The sequence below is a fragment of the Sylvia atricapilla genome, chromosome 23 (genome assembly GCF_009819655.1).
Source record: "Sylvia atricapilla isolate bSylAtr1 chromosome 23, bSylAtr1.pri, whole genome shotgun sequence".
Taxonomy (NCBI): Eukaryota; Metazoa; Chordata; class Aves; order Passeriformes; family Sylviidae; genus Sylvia; species Sylvia atricapilla.
In genome coordinates this window covers 3,916,906-3,932,645 of record NC_089162.1, presented here as the reverse complement: position 1 = coordinate 3,932,645, position 15,740 = coordinate 3,916,906, and the positions used below count along the sequence as shown (strand labels likewise).

At 43.0% G+C, this 15,740-nt stretch overlaps 2 protein-coding genes across 2 annotated transcripts in view; one reads left to right on the top strand and one right to left on the bottom strand.

Annotated features, from left to right (window-relative positions):
- The window catches only part of HSPA8 (heat shock protein family A (Hsp70) member 8), a 193,448-nt gene that overhangs the window by 156,247 nt on the left and 21,461 nt on the right, over positions 1-15,740 (bottom strand). The gene's annotated exons all lie outside the window — the stretch shown is intronic.
- JHY (junctional cadherin complex regulator) lies at positions 404-15,610 on the top strand. The gene is made up of 8 exons (XM_066334684.1): positions 404-768; positions 3,223-3,710; positions 8,429-8,532; positions 10,485-11,050; positions 11,798-12,056; positions 13,890-13,970; positions 14,553-14,675; positions 15,413-15,610. Exons 1-8 carry the CDS (start codon positions 404-406, stop codon positions 15,608-15,610), a joined length of 2,184 nt encoding a protein of 727 aa, XP_066190781.1.

Genomic DNA, 15,740 nt, shown 5'->3' with positions numbered 1-15,740 from the left:
GCTCCCTGTCACACCTTCTTGCTGATTTTACATGTCCAGAGGGTATAAAGTTGAGTGAAGAAAACAAACAAAATTAATTTTAACTCTCAGAAGTTAACAGGTAAGAGATGCTTTGTCTCAGCTCCATTTTCTTTGTCACAAGCTGGTTTTGCATAATTTATTACCACTAGTAGTTGAGATTTCATAGCAATGAATCTTGTATTTGATATGTAGAGACCTTGACATTATTGCCTAAAGGAAAATCAGATGAAAATAAAGAATTGTTTGACCAATAAAAGGTCAAGTTCTGAGCCTGAACCAATGATAGCCCCAAAAATGCCGCTTTCAAATATTATTACAATGTGGTTTTTTTATGTGTTCTCCAAAGACAGGGCTGCTGTGAGCCATCAGTGCAAACCATGGGATGAATCCTCCAAACATGGAATACATTTTGGTCTCTTCCCCACACACTCACACCAGGAATAACATCCTTGTCTCTCCAAAAGTCCTCGTGCCACCCGTTTTCCAACCTGCCAGCTGGGAAAGGGCAGGGAGCTCTGCCTCCAGCCTGGAGGATTCCCAGGAATCCAACTCCAAGAGCCTGGAAAAGGAGAGGCAGGAGCAGCAGAGAATCCTGGAAAATCAGGAGGTGACAGGGCAGGATGCAGGTGACATCCTGGAAGGTGACAGCTTGGAAGAGGACAGCTTGGAGGAGATGAGCTCTGGTGAGGAAGGAGCTGAGTGTGACACGAATAAGAAAGGAAGACAAAACATTTATGGCAATGGAAGGTAAGGAAAAACTTCAGTGGAGCAGAATAATTCTGACACTTTTAACCTGGTGTTCCTCAAGGCCACATTTAAACATCCTTCAGAAAGCATTAACTGGGTGCATCAAATAAAATTGAATATCCTGGCATCTGCATGGAAGGTTTAACCCTGGATAAATTGGGAATAATTCTCGAGTTTAAAGGGATTACATTAAACCCGAAGTAATAACAATGTGCAGTTTCAATTTAATAGTCTACTTAAAATAAAATGACAAACAAATGAAGGCTAAATGATTAATAGCATGCTTTTATTCACCTCCTCAACAAGCAAAATGGCCAGTTATTGAATATTTTATTGTGAGTGCAAATGATGTTAATTGTACTAGAAACATGCTCTAATTTTTAGTAATTTTTTTGGACTGAATACTGTGCTGAATGTGAGGCTCTTCATTAAATGGAAATTTGATTTTATTTTGTTTGAACTTAGCCCAGTAAGTACTCCAGTGCAGTCCATTAAGCAGAGCAAATATCACAGCACATACATATGAAACCCCCTCTCTACATCCATTACCAACCTCGGAATTTGAAGAGGAAATGCTGCAGCTGTTGTCTGCCTCCACCACACTTTTGTTGAGGAGCACAGAGTCCATCCAACCTCCCCGTGGAGCTGGGGGCAGGAATAAAAGGTGCCCTTTGTGTCTGGGGATGTTTAGGGATGAAGGAGCTCTTCACACTCATTTTGTCCCCGTGCAGTGACCTGGGCTGAGTCCCACAATTGGGTCCTGTGCACACATTTCAGCACAAAGGGGCTCTTTAGCATTATCCTCTGCCATTTCAATCATTGCAATTAGCTCACATATTTCTGTACTCACTTCAGAGCAGCCTCACCTCGTGCTGTTTACCTGCAGCCCCCTTCCAGCTGGGAATAAAGGTGTTTTCTCTAGTGGAAATCTGCTCCAGGAGACCGTGGCACCCGTGCTCATCTGGAGAGCAAAGAAACTATTGTCTTTAACAAAAAAAAAAAAAAAATCAATTGTTATAGACAAAAAAAAAAATTTAAAAAAAGTTATAGACAAAATGTGATGGACAAACTGTTGTCTTTAACAATCAAGTGTTATAGACCAAAAATAAAAAGAAGTTATAGACAAACAAAATGTTGCAGACGAACAAAATGTTACAGACAAACAAAATGTTATAGACAAACTACTGTCTTTAACAATCAAGTGTTGTAGACCAAACAAAATGTTACAGACAAACAAAACGTTATGGACAAACTATTGTCTTTAACAATCAATTGTTGCAGACCAAAATAAAATGTTATAGGCAAACAAAATGTTATAGACACACAGTTGTCTACAACAATCCTATTTTGGTATTAGGTGCCACTTGAAATAGAGGCAGAGGTGTGAAACTCTGTTGAGAAAGGGTGAATAAATGATTTGTGGAAATGTGAATATCATTCACTAGGCCCCAGGTTGGATCTCTTTAACAGGAGCTGAAGAATCAACCAGGTTTCGGTGCCTGTAAATGTCCCTCTGGCACAGTCACCAAAAAAAAACCAGGGCTGTACTGAAGAAAAAATGGTGTTAAAAGCTTTTTTTCTCCCCCATCCCTTCCTCCTGCCACTGCCTGCACATCTCCTGGAGGCCTGTTTGGATGGATTTGACTCCTGCAGTTGGTTTTCCTCCCACTGGATCAGATCTTAAATCAGAAATTGGATCAATTGTGGACTTTTTTTTAAGGCAGAACATCTGGCTTTGCTTTATGACAGATGTAACTCAGAGCAAGAGTTTGGCTTCTTGTTAAAAAAATTATCAAACACAAAGATTTTTCACTTAGGTTTTTCTACTCTTATCTAATCACCGACTGTTTTTTTAATAAAAAGTGATTTTAAATCTTTTATAGAAGGAGGTTTTTTTAATCAAAGCATCATGATGTTTCATAGGAGTGAGGGGAGAAAATAAGAACACAGAGCTGGAGGCTAATCTTGCTTGGACAGTCTCAAAAGGACACTTGAAAAACTGATTTTACCAGGAATTTCACTTTTATTTCCCTCAGCAGAGCCTTTGAAGAAGGAACAACACAAACTGCCTTTTGTAGATGAAATAATTTTTAAGGGGGCAAGAGAACAATGCAATTTATCATTTCACTTTTTAGCTGATTCTACTAGGATTTAAAAATTTCTGTGCCAGATTGAGGATAATGATTGTATTCCACTGTGATCTGAGTGTTAGACCAATTTATCATTCACTAATGATGAAAGTTGGAAGTGAAGAGGAAGCTCTGCCTAAATTTTCTACTAAAAACCCTTTGATAGAACTGTTCTGATCCTGATCCCGTACTGAATAATCCATTTGAAATAATTCATTTGGCCACAGCAGGTTCTCTGTTTGCACCCTGAAATAACACCGAATTTGTACAATTTATGCAGAAATAATTCTTTGTTTGTTTTGTTTTGTTTTTGTTTTTTAATTAGGAAAAAACTTCCTGTGGACAAATATTCCAGCCTGAGGTACAATCCTCGTTGGAAAAGTACAATAAAGGGAGCAGAACTTTTAAAGGCAGAGGAAGCATCCCAAATTTCTGGAGGAAGCAGTGGGGACTTCTCACTGGATTCGTTTCATCTCCATTCTGATGGCTCCTCAGAAAATAACCACCAGGAGAAAAAGAGCCAGGATTCACTCCCAGAATTTTCTCCAGAATTATTCAGCTTTTATGGAGCAAATGTGGCCAGCAACGAACCTGTTGGGCCACAAGCCAAAAGAAAGGAACCTGCAGATGGATTTCATTCCAAAGTTAATCCTGGTCGTGTTTTTCCTGCTCAGAATCAACGGGATCCACCCCAAAGAGCAAAAAAAGACTTTGTGAGAAAGAACAAGCAGACTTTGGGGTTACAGTCAGGGAAGATGAATTCCTATCTTGAGCTGCACAATAAAAAGCAGCAAGTTCTCCAAGGGCAGGTGGGTAAATGTAAAAATTCCCTAATTTCTGTAGATGAGGTCTGTCTGGTGGGAAACCCTCCGCTTTGCAGGGGAGAGGAGCAGATTTGAAATCCATCATGAGAGTGACAACTTTGGATTTCCAGGGGGAATCTTGTTCATCTTTCATGGAATAATTGACAAATCTCCAGTTACTCCCAAGCCCAGTGATGGCCAGGAAGGTGTCTCAGATCTCACAATACTTTTTAATCTTGACACTGAGGAAATTCTGTCTTCTTTCCTATCACCTGCACTGACTCTTATCAGTGGCTCTTTTTGTGCTGCCTCTCGTTTTTTCTGCTTGGCCAACATGAGTTTGATAATGACTCTCTCTGCTGATGCCTTATTCCAGATTCTTCTCAATGGGACAAATGCAAAGTTGATTTCAAGGAACCTTGAAGCTCGTCCAGTGCCGTGGGCAGGAGCAGCTCCCACCATCCCGGGGTGTTCCAAACGCCAGTGTCCAGCCTGGCCTTGGGCACTGCAGGGATCCAGCTGCTCTGGGCACCCTGTGCCAGCCCTGCTCACCCTGCAGGGAACAATTCCTGCCCCAGAGCCCACCCAGCCCTGCCCCATGGCACTGGGAAGCCATTCCCTGTGTCCTGTCCCTGCAGCCCTTGTCCCCAGTCCCTCTCCTGGAGCCCCTTCAGGCCCTGGCAGGGCTCGGAGCTCTCCCTGGAGCTTCTCCTCTCCATGGAGCACCCCCAGCTCTCCAGCCTGGCTCCAGAGGGGCTCCAGCCCTGCAGCAGCTCCAGGGTTTCCTCTGGACCGTGCTTGGCCTTTATCTCCATGAGTTTTCCATGGGCTGATGTCCCAAACCTGTCAGGATCCCACATTTGATGGTGGACATCAGCAGCTGTGTCTGGAAGTCCTGACTGAGCGCACAGTCACAGCCGAGTTGTGGCAAGGTTCGAGTGGAAATGTAATTACAGTTCTTAATGAACCATTAGAAACGAGTTTATTGCTTTTCCTTGCTGCTTAGACTTAATGGGAAGGGGTGTCACTGAATCACTCCACACAGAAAATTCTTCCCTTGGAAAGCTCCAGGGACCTTGTGCTTCAAGTGACACCTCTGCCAAGGCTAATGAAGAGTTGACACAACATTAGAGGGAATTTTCTGACTTCATTCCAGAGGCAGGAATGATGGACAGGATTTTTATTTTTTTTTTCTAGTAGAGCTATTAAGAGCACTTGGGTTTTTTTCAGTTCTAATTTGGATGATGGTAAAAATAATGAGTGTAGATGGATGCTAATTAGAGCTATGTTGATATGATTATGTTTGCTATTCAGGGAATTCTGGAAATCTTCCCTGTCTAAGTGGAGCCAGGGATCAGGACTTCATTGTGCAGACACTCTTCAAAACTGTGGAATAGGAAAAGGAATCTGTTAAAATCAGGGATGGGGGATAAGATTATCTTGCTGAAGTGGCCGTGGGGACAAGAGAGGTGACACTGAAGGTGTGTAGGAAGGTGTGCTCCTAACCTAGACACGTTAATACAGCTGCAACTGCTGGTTGTCCAGGGAAGTTGTGAACATCCCATCCCTGGAAGTGTTCCAGGACAAGGCTTGGAGCAGCCTGGGGTAGTGGAGGGTGTCCCTGCCCGTGGCAGGGGCTGGGACAAGGTGAGCTCTAAGGTCCCTTCCATAATTCTGTGATTCCATGAGCTGCCTCACCAGCTGCTGTCAGCCTCCTCTGGATCTGCTGCAGGGCAGGCAGAAGTCACTGATTGATTTACTGTTAATTTACCATTAATTTACTGCTTCCTCACCAAGATACCCATGGCTCAGTTGTGTTGGAAGAGGTGAAAAAAGGTCCTGAGGGGACCAGTGATGGTCCAGGAGCCAGCTTCGGTCACCTCACCTGGAAAACTCAACCCAAAGTGCAAAACCACCAAGTGTGTGAAGAAACAAATGAGCCACATGTCACCAATCAAACTGTGCTTTCCTAAACTGATTAATCGGAGCTTTGCAGGGGCTGGAAGCTGAATTTATTGATCTGATCACTGCCGGCTCCAGATTTCATTGCCGGGGGTTGTGGCAATGAAATCGTGTTTGCTTTGAGGGCAGGACTTTGTGCACAGCTGACTGCAGGAGCATCCCAGGATGGCAGGGACAAGGAATTCTGCCGACCTGAGATATTCCAGAACACGTGGGTTTATTGCAGGGCCGTGGGTAAAAGGGCCTTGCCTTCAGCCACCAGCCTGGGCTGGAGGGGAGTCCCAAAGAGAGAGGGAGAGAGAACAGCAGAGGGAGAGCTGAGAGAGAAGGGAGAGAGAGAGCAAAGGGCAGGGGGAGAGAGCAGGAGAGAGCAAGAGTAGGGGGGAAAAGACAGGTCCTTGTTACAATCCATTATATCCATTATATCTCCTTTTGTGATGAATATTCTAATTTACAGTGGCCAATCAATACAAGACACAAAATCCTACAGAATCTACATCCAGCCTATAAGAACTACTATATTGCCATACTGGGTTATATTTTAAACTCTAAAAGCTACTGTTTAGACTTTTCTGTTTTGCTCCATTGACCTTTGGATCCCTGAGCCAGCAGAAAGGGATTGTTCAATCCAAAGGGATTCTCCTTCAGCCAGACCATTGTTTTCAGGTTATATAGCAACTAAGACTCAGTATCCTACACCTCAAAGTCAGCTTTCATTTCTGTTTCCATTATAGGTTTCATATTTTCAGAATCTTTTGCTAAGCAATCATATTTATAAGGTTTCCCTGCTTCATCTTCCCCAACAGCCGACGTAACACGAGTTAAAACATTTCCAGCCTCGTTCTGCAAGGTTTACATTTACAGCTTACAGATTTTTCTCTGTGCTGGAGGTACCACAAACCCGCGCTGATCTGCACATTCACCCATTTCTATAGCATCTTATGCAGCATCAAGTTCTTTGCAGCGCTGCCTGATTCTTAAAGAACCCCATGATGAGTTTCTTTGAGAGAGAGAGAGAGAGGCAGAAGCAGAAGCAGTGGCCCAATCTAGCTCAGCTGTGCTCCATCCGAGTTGCTTTCCTACCTCCAAGCCCCTTACTTCAAAGCCAGGAACATAATGTACAATTTTTTAATGGCTCTAGAGCAAGGCACTCAGACTGTGTGTGCACTGAGCCTTCCCTCGGTGTAAACACCTAATCAAGATTGCCCGGGCTTCAACAATAGCAGCCAAATGCAATTCGAGAACCACAAGGCTTTGAAGTCCTCCCTGCAAAGGCTGGTTTGCCAGTCTGGGATAATGACATGCCATGATTGCTGCCTTTGTTGTATCTTTTTCAGTGGAGAAGCAATTATGGGCCTCAATTTAACAGAATAGGCATTACACAGCTTATGATTCTCAAAATGCAATTTCATTTGATCATTTGCTCAATTTGATTGGTATTAATAGAATGGTTCACAAAAAAAAAAAAAAAAAGAAAAAGAAAAAAAGGGGAAAAAAAATGCTGGCAGAGGTTGTGTCCTGTTCCTCTTTCAAAGAGATAATGTAGAAGTATGTTTTACCTGCCCAGCACTCCATCAATGCTCTCAGTCAGTTGGTTCCACCAAAAAGATCTTATTCACTGCAAAGCTGTGGCTGTCCACAGCTCAGGAAAACCTCCACGGTATTTTTTAATTTCCTCATGATTTTTTTTTCCCCCAAGGATTTACGTTGAATTTGGAGCCATGAGCTCACCCATAAACTCAGTAATAAACCCTGCCCACCTTTTCTTGGCTGTCCTAATCTCTTTTCCCCCCAAGTGAGAGGTTCAGCTTCCCACATTTTCTTCCCACTGATGATTTGCAGTGGATAATTCTCTGGGTGGTAAATATCTTCTCATAAATAAAATGATTTCTTGGTCATAAATATCTTCTCATAAATATAATGATCTCTTGGTCATAAATATCTTCCCCAGTTCTGTGGGACCACTCTGCAGGAGAGCAGAGATTCCTGTCACAGTGACACTGCCCAGCACACTTCACCAACTAAAATACCCAGCAGGACAGTTTGGAACAAAAAAAATATATATATATATATAAATAAAATTTTCAAAAAGTTAAAAATTGGATTTCCTACAGTTTTATAGATGTAAAGAAAGGTTATTTCAAGAAAAATATTTAATTATTGCAATATTTACCAGGGTGTCACTTGGCTTGGTGCAATGCCACCCTCAAAACCTTGCTGCGGATCCATCTGCAGCCGTGGTCATGCCGCAGCTGAGGCTGTGTGAAGGCAGAGCTCGTCTTGCCAGGCTCTGTGCACTCCACGCTTCGTTTCTGCAGCTCCTCCTGAGCTTTTCACCCCCATTATTGTGTTTTGCCAGCTTTTCCTGCAAGCCTCTCCTGCTGAGGCCCGGGATGTGTGTGATTGCCTGGCCAGGGATGGTTTCTGCTTATTTTGCTGTTATTAGGTGCATCCAGTGGCTCTCATGGAAATGGAGGAGCCCGGGCATTTGAGAGTTTCTGTGCTGCACACTTCCTGCAATTTTCCTTCCTTTTCTTCCTCTTAAAAGTAGGAGGAATCCTCCCTGCCATTAATTGGGTTCTGCTGCTTTTTCTCCTTTAACCATTTCTCTCCTTGACGTCCATTCCGTAATGCCAAACTTCAGCGTTTTTATTCTCATTTTAACAGGCCACAAATTATTTCTCATTATTTTCCCCCCCTCCAAGATTTTAAAATCCCTTCACCTGATTGCTGTGACCGTGAACATTCCTGGTTTTTGGGTCACAGATCCTACACCAGGTGATGAAGAATCCCTCCAGAATGTGCCAATATTCCAGGCTGGGAAAATGAAGCTTAAAGACAAATGGTACCCAAAAGGACAGCAGCTCAAGGTTCCTTTTGGAGAGAATTTAATAATTGAAATTCAGTAGAATTTCATAGTTGAAATATATTTATGAAAGCACTGAATTTGATTGGCTATAACTGTCATCTTGTTGCTTTTAAGGTAACTATTGCTGACAATAAATCCTTAAATATAGATCAATACATCAGCACCGTAATTTAATGTGTCTGCTCTGTGTTCTGAATAAATTTAAAGCAAAATGCAAATAAATTCTCATCTCACAGAATCTATCGTTGTCTATTTAGAGATTATTTAGTTGATAATCTAAAATTACAAACTAGTAGATTGTCATGTTTGATGATTTGGGAGAATTCTGAGGCACAACTTATTTTGGAGATTATTTGGTTGCTTTTCTGGTTTAGGGTAATTAATTAACTCCCCCTTAATTTTCGTGGAGAAATCAGGTAGAAATAGTGAAGTTCTGCCTCAGAATTCTCCCAAACCATCAAACACAACCACGTACTAGTTTGTAATTTTAGATTATCAACTACATCATCTCCAAAATAGAGAATAATTTTGGCAGCAACCAAACAGGGAGCAGCCCAAAGTTTCCTCATTTAAGCAATCAAATAAATAAATGAATAAATAAATAAAAATCTTAATTGTGAAGTTCCAGGCAGAAAGCAAATCTCTCCCAATGAACAGCACCACAAAATTCTGGTTATATTTTACAGCAGTGCAGCTCCCACTCTTTAAACTCCAGAATTTAAACAATTCCTGGACCACTTCAAATCCTTGCAGTGCGCAGAGAGCAACTGGGTAACTCCCAAACCATGATTTGATTTTAGATTATCGACCAAATCGTCCCCTAAATAGAGAACGATTTTGGCAGCAGCCAAACTGGGAGCAGCCAGAATAGATAATTCCTCAGTGTGCCAGGACATGAAACTGCAGGAGCCAGGGCTAAAGCTTTTTCCCAAAACCTCCCAGAACTGTGTGGATCTCACACCTTACATTAATCAGTGGTTTGATTCCCAGGGTTAAAGCTTTTTCCCAAAACCTCCTGGAACTGTGTGGATCTCACACCTCACATTAATCCGTGGTTTGATTCCCAGGGTTAAAGCTTTTTCCCAAAACCTCCCGGAACTGTGTGGATCTCACACCTCACATTAATCAGTGCTTGGAGTGCATTTGCCACGTGCTGATGCGAGGGTTGCTCACAAAAGAACCCCAGAGAGGAGAGAGGATGGGGAGGAGGATTTCAGCCCTGGCAGAGATTTAATGGGCTGGGAATGGATTTGTGGGTTCCCTGCAAGGAAATCCGAGTCTTTGCTCCGAGTGGGCAGCACCTGATGCTGTAATTGGGGATAGATTGAAATGAAGTTCAGGTTGAGTGTGGGGTGGTTTGGCTCTAAACAGCAGTCCTGGCGTGCTTGAATCCTTGAATTCTGGGTTGTGTTTGGCAGGGAGGAGTGCTTGGTTTAGAAATAAGATTATTTATGTGATGGGCATCAGGCCAGTCTAATAGTGTGTACAAAGCCATTTTCCCCTGAAAATCGGCACATAAAAAGCAAGGACTGGTTTGATTTTTGGAGGATTTTTACCAGGTGATTTCCAGAGAGGGTATCACTTATCCACAGGGCTAGATCTGTGCACTTTAGGGCATCATTTTTGCACCTCATGCAGATAAAACTCCCTCAATCCACATTTACCACACCCGGTTTGCATCTGCAAGGGCCTGATTTTAAAGTCCAACGCTGCAGAATTTGCCTCAGGCCATTAAGCAAAGTTTTGATGCAGAATTATTCATTATGCAGCACCTGGATAAAATCTCTGCTTCTGTTCTGGACTGAGGATCCCTTATTTGAATTTTGGGTTAAATCCACGAGCAGGGTTAGATCCAAGCAGCACAGAGAGATTTTGATGTGAGTGACAAACCTCTAAATGAATATCTGGACTATCCACCGTGAATTTCACCCAGCTGTTGGTAACTTCTTTCAGGAGCAGCACAAGTCCCTCCAGAGGAATCAAACAGAATCCGGCCAGACTCTCAGTGGAGGAGTTTTCCCAAGGGATGGTGGCCAAGAACCTGCAGGAGGAGCAGCAGAAGCAAAGCCTTGGCTCCAGAGTCACCAGCAAATCCCAGGATTTCAGGATCCCAGCTCAGCACCGCAGGGATATCTGAATCCGAGTTCTTCTCTTGGCCCTGACCCAGCAGGAAAATCCCAGAGTGGCTTCAATAACTTCCCAGATTCAATCCTCGCTGCATCTACCTATCATTTCCTCCCAATATTCCAGAATTTTTACCCAGCAGAGGTTTTAAATCCAGAGGATCCCAGTAAAGAGAACGGGAAATACCAGCATGACTCTGCAGCTGGAATTCCACAGCAGCACTCAGGCAATGCCATCCCTGGGCAGCAGTTTTCCAAAAATAACACCAGCAGTGGCCAGGCACAGCCAGAATTGGGGAATATTTCATCTGATTTTAATGCCATTTTTCAAGAAAGGGCGGTGAAGGATGAAGCACCACTTCAAGATTTCAAAAACCACATCCATGAGGATAACAGGTATCAGAATAGCTGGTGGTAAGGATTTAAGTAAAAAATAAAATTATCATGATAAAATAATGATCAAATAATATTATCACAACCCTGTGATGACCAGAAAAAAAAAGAAATGGACAAGAAAATGCCTGAAAGTCCAAAGTATACAGTTATTTTTGCTACAAACCTGTCATTATAATTCACTGCTAATTGCAGCTGATTTTTAATTGTGGCATTGGGGAAGAGCAGTTCTGTTCTCCAGGTATGGAATTCTCCACAATTGAAAGTTTCCTTCTGGGAGGCTGGGTGGGAAAGTTTAAAATATAGATAGGAAAGGGCATTGTGCATTAATTAAGAGTTTGTAGCAAAATTGGCATTACAGGTTGGATATCCAAGGTCAGTCCTGTCCCTAAAGGACAGAGCAGGAAAATCCTCCATTGTGTAGAATTTCACCTGTCTTGATTAAAAAAAATGAAGGTTTTATTTCACATAAACAAATAATTCTATCAGTACTGAGCAGGCCTGATCCAAAACCTTTCCTTGGCTTCAGCCAGTGAAATTTCCCCATTTGTGCTTTTTTTTTTTTTTCCCATTTATTTTCCATATACTTGGGTGCAAGCAAAGTCATTTATTCCAAAACGCTCATCTTCCCATCTCCCTGCTCCCACATCCCACACTCACCTTGTTTCCTGACCTCCCTGCTCTGTGGAAATGAAGATTTTTACTCTTTCCCCTTCCCTTTTTAAGGCTTTTTCCACGTTTTGTTCCCAGTCCACCAACAGCTTCTTGCAGCACCTCCCATCTCACAGAGAAGAAGCAGCAGCACCAACCGGCAGTTTCTGATTTTCGAGATGATTTTGCTGGCACGTGGCTGTGGGGTTTGTTCCCTCCTGCCCTGCCCCAGGGGCACAGGGGTTCACAGGGGGATGAAGGAAGAGCTGAAGGAAATCCAAGGACAACGAGACGAAGCAACTCCGAAGGATCTCTCCTGCAAATGGAAAAGCAAAGCCAGGCCAAAGCCGGGAAGAAGGTGAGAAAATAGAAGTGGGTTGGGTGGTTTAACATTTTTTATTCCCCCCTTTAATGGTTTTTTTTGGGTTTTTTGGGTTTTTTTTTTCATAATAATCCAAAGTTTTGGTTGTTTTGTGTGTTTTTTAAAAAATATAAATAGGGACTGAGAAATCTTTTGTTGTTACAAAAGCACTTGGACACACAGCAGAGTGTTAAAAACCATGGAACAGAGGTAGAAACAGACACTGAAATCATTTTAGACACTGAAATCATTTTAGACACTGGAATCATTTTAGGCCAAAGAGCAGAAGGATCCACGTGGATCAGTCTGGTTTAGCTCCAGGGACACACAGAGCAGAGTTTGTGCTGTCATTTATCCACAGATAAAATCATTTTGGGTCGGGCAGTTTGTGTGGAGCAGCAGGGGCAGCCTCAGATGTGAGCCAGCCATTATCCTGCTCATGCTCGTTTATTCCTGCTTCCCAAAAGGGATTCCAACCCCAAACTTGGAGGATTTGTAAAGCTAATGGCATAAACATCATCCCAAACCTCCTGATGGTGCTGATTAAAACTCAGCTCCCTCTGTCTCCTCTGCCTGCCCACTTTTGCTGGTGTCACCACTTAGCCCAGAAAGCTGCCCATGACAAATCCAACGTTGGAGGAGTTGGCTCCAAGTCTCAGGGCAGACAAACTAAGCTGGAATAATTATTCCATCCAGGAGGCAGTTTGGGTATTGCTGCCTGAGTGCCTCTAAGAAGAATTAGGCTTATGATGGAAGCTGAAGGGCAGATTTCCTTCCCTTTCTGATCAGACCATTGTTGCCTGTGCTGTGTTTGCAGCAGGTTTCTCACGCTCCACATGTGAGGAATGCACAGGGGATCAGACTGGTTGTGTCTCCCAGGGAAATCCAGTTTTCCCTGGTAAACAAATGCACTCATGCTCTCGGCAAGAAGTGAGAAAACCCTGGTTTGGTGGGACACAGCAAAATTAACTCCTCACTGTGCCTCGAATTAAAAGTTAGTGAGTTATGGCATGTCAGAACAGGGATAGCTGACACAAAGAAACCTCAAACAGGATATTTAGTGCATAGAAATAATTTCTCTGCGTTTAACTTGAACCTGTGTTTTGAAGAAATGCCCGTTTTATTTCCATATAGAAATCGGTGTGCCTGCGTTACTCTGTGCTTGGAATTGCCACAGAGGTGATCGCAGTGAGCTTCACTGACAGGATTTTAAAACATAATTCCCTTCTGAAAAAGAATCCAGTGGCCTTGGAAGAGAATAAAAATGTTCTGGAGGCACTGGAGTCTTGGGTGATGTCCTGAAGTGCTGGAGTGGCATCACCCACCACTCCTGCCTTCACTGTGCACTTGTAAAGCTTTTTGGGCAGCAAAATGTGGATTTTTCCACTGTCTGTGGACAATTTTCCAGTGCAGCTTTAAGAACAAGGAAAGGTTATTCTCACTAACATCATTTCCCTGATTTTCGCCACCAAAATCAGGTAATTTTATCTGTTTCCCTTACGAGAATTTCTTTAGAGTCTCATTCTAATCACAGTCTAATGTGTGGCTTTAAGCTCTTTCAAAATAAAACTCACAAAAGGTCATTTTGTGAAAGAAAATATCACTTTGTGATTGGGATAATTGACAATTTCCCTGGATCCAAAAGAAATTCTGTGTCATTTGACTTTTGCCATCACCTCAGTCCTGTTGGTCACTCATTTAAAATGAGATGTGCCGGGGGTAGGACTGAAATTGCAAATTAAATCCTGAGGCTTCCACTGCAAGACTTTCTTGAATTATTCTCTCTGTGAAATCACATCAGGGAAAATCTGTTTGCTGTTTGGTTTTCAGCTGAGTAGCTCCAAACCCTACATGAATCTGAGCATGAAGCTTGGAGGCCTTGGACCTGACTATGAAGCAATCAAAGAGAAAGTGAGTAAACCAAAAGTGAATTTAGGCAGGGGAGAGTGGCAGAGAAATCATCATCTGTGATTAGCTGGGACTTTATATCCTTTTAGCTGGAGATCCTTATGGGAAAATTCAAACAAAAACAAAGACAGCTGTCCTGGGGATAGTTTTTAATCCTATAAATCTTAAATCCAGAAATAGGAATGAATCAGGGCTAATTGCACATCAGGAAATGACCCACTCGAGTGGCTGAGTTGTCATTCCCAGTGTAAAGATCCACCAAATGTTCAAAGGGGAAGGAAAAGTCGGGTAAACACGAGAAAATATCTGGCTGCACCGAGGTGAAACGGAGACGTTCGGAATAAAGATGGACCTGCCACGTTTCTGCTGAGCTCCATCCTCCATCCAGCCCAGGGAAAAGCTCTTAAAAGGGAGAAGCAGCTAAAAAAAGCTGTGCCATTTATCAGGGGCTCCTGTTGTGTGCTGAGGGAGGATCGATGGCCAGGCCAGGTTGAACAGCAGCAGAGGTGGAAATGGAATATTGGTGAGAAAAGGCTTTCATTGATGAGCCATCGAACTCCTGTCCCCTTTTTCTGCTTTCCTCAGAAAGAGAAGCTAAAGCTGCAGAAGGAATATTCCAGGCAAATTAAGGAATATAACATGAAAAATATCACTGTGGTTCCGAGGCTGCCTGCAAAACCCCAGGTGGCTTCAGTGTCCAGACAGAAGGTAAGAGCTGGCTGCCCTCACAGGGTGTTTCTGGGTGCCAGGGGAGGACTGCAGGCTCCAAAACTGGGAGTTCAGGGTCACAATTCCTCGGTTCCTTGCATTTAATCCCATATTTATTCCCTTAAGAGACAAAAAAATTATTGTTTGGATGTCAAAAAGGGGTTTGGATTCCTTTAGGAGAATCCTTCACCAGCAACACGAGGTGATGCAGCTTCCACTGGAGACACGAGGTGTTCCCAAATCCATGACCCAAACAGGCACCAAAACCCATCCCAGGTTCAAGCAGGGCTCTGCCAGCTCCAGGAGTTCTGTAAAACTCTTTCCATTCCCTCTCCAAAACAGCCTCCCATGTTCCATTTCCCTTTTTAATTTGGATGGTTGAGTGGATCATGCAGGAGAACTTGAGCTTGTCCTGTTAACCTGCAAAACTCCCTGCCTGAGGGCAAGAGCTTAATGAGACTGGGGAAAAAATGTTTATGAGTTTAGTAGATTTGTGTTGCTCTTTATTTTTGAAAATAAAAACACTTCTTCAGTGTCTAAGGTGGCTTATGTGGTGTCAGGAAGCCGATTTTGGGTTGGGTCATGTTGCAGTCACCACTGAAAAATCTGGGATTGAATTCTGTCAGAACCAGGATCAGGAATTCAGAGACATCTTACTCAACCCACCTAAATATTCTTAGAATTATTGGCCTGTAAGGTTTTCTCTTACTCAGTTACCTCAGTTTTGCTGGTTTTAGGCTCTGGAATATGCCAAGAAGATCCCAAGACCAAAGACTTTCATCATGAAGCAACCAGAGCAAGAGGAGAAGGAGGTTGTGCCCCAGGCCCCGGCTGGAGCCGGTTTGCCCCCACTGCCATCCCTGGAATCTTTGTGGAGCAGGCACCAGAAGGAGAAGGAACTTGTAGCTGCTTTCAAACACCTTCATATCTTATAGGTATTGGGGGAAATCTCAGGGATCAAGGCCAAAAAATGCCTGAATTTGGTTTATTTTCAGCTGTGACCGTCACATCTTGATTTCCCAGCCCACTGGAATCTCAACTGGCTTGAATTTAATCATTTTTAAA

Bases quoted from the DNA above. Each gene is read 5' to 3' on its own strand.
- JHY (XM_066334684.1), top strand. From the start codon at position 404: ATGAATCCTCCAAACATGGAATACATTTTGGTCTCTTCCCCACACACT. The intron at 769-3,222 runs GTAAGGAAAAAC...TTTTTTAATTAG, and splicing joins AACATTTATGGCAATGGAAG to GAAAAAACTTCCTGTGGACA. The intron at 8,533-10,484 runs GTTCCTTTTGGA...AACTTCTTTCAG, and splicing joins CAAAAGGACAGCAGCTCAAG to GAGCAGCACAAGTCCCTCCA.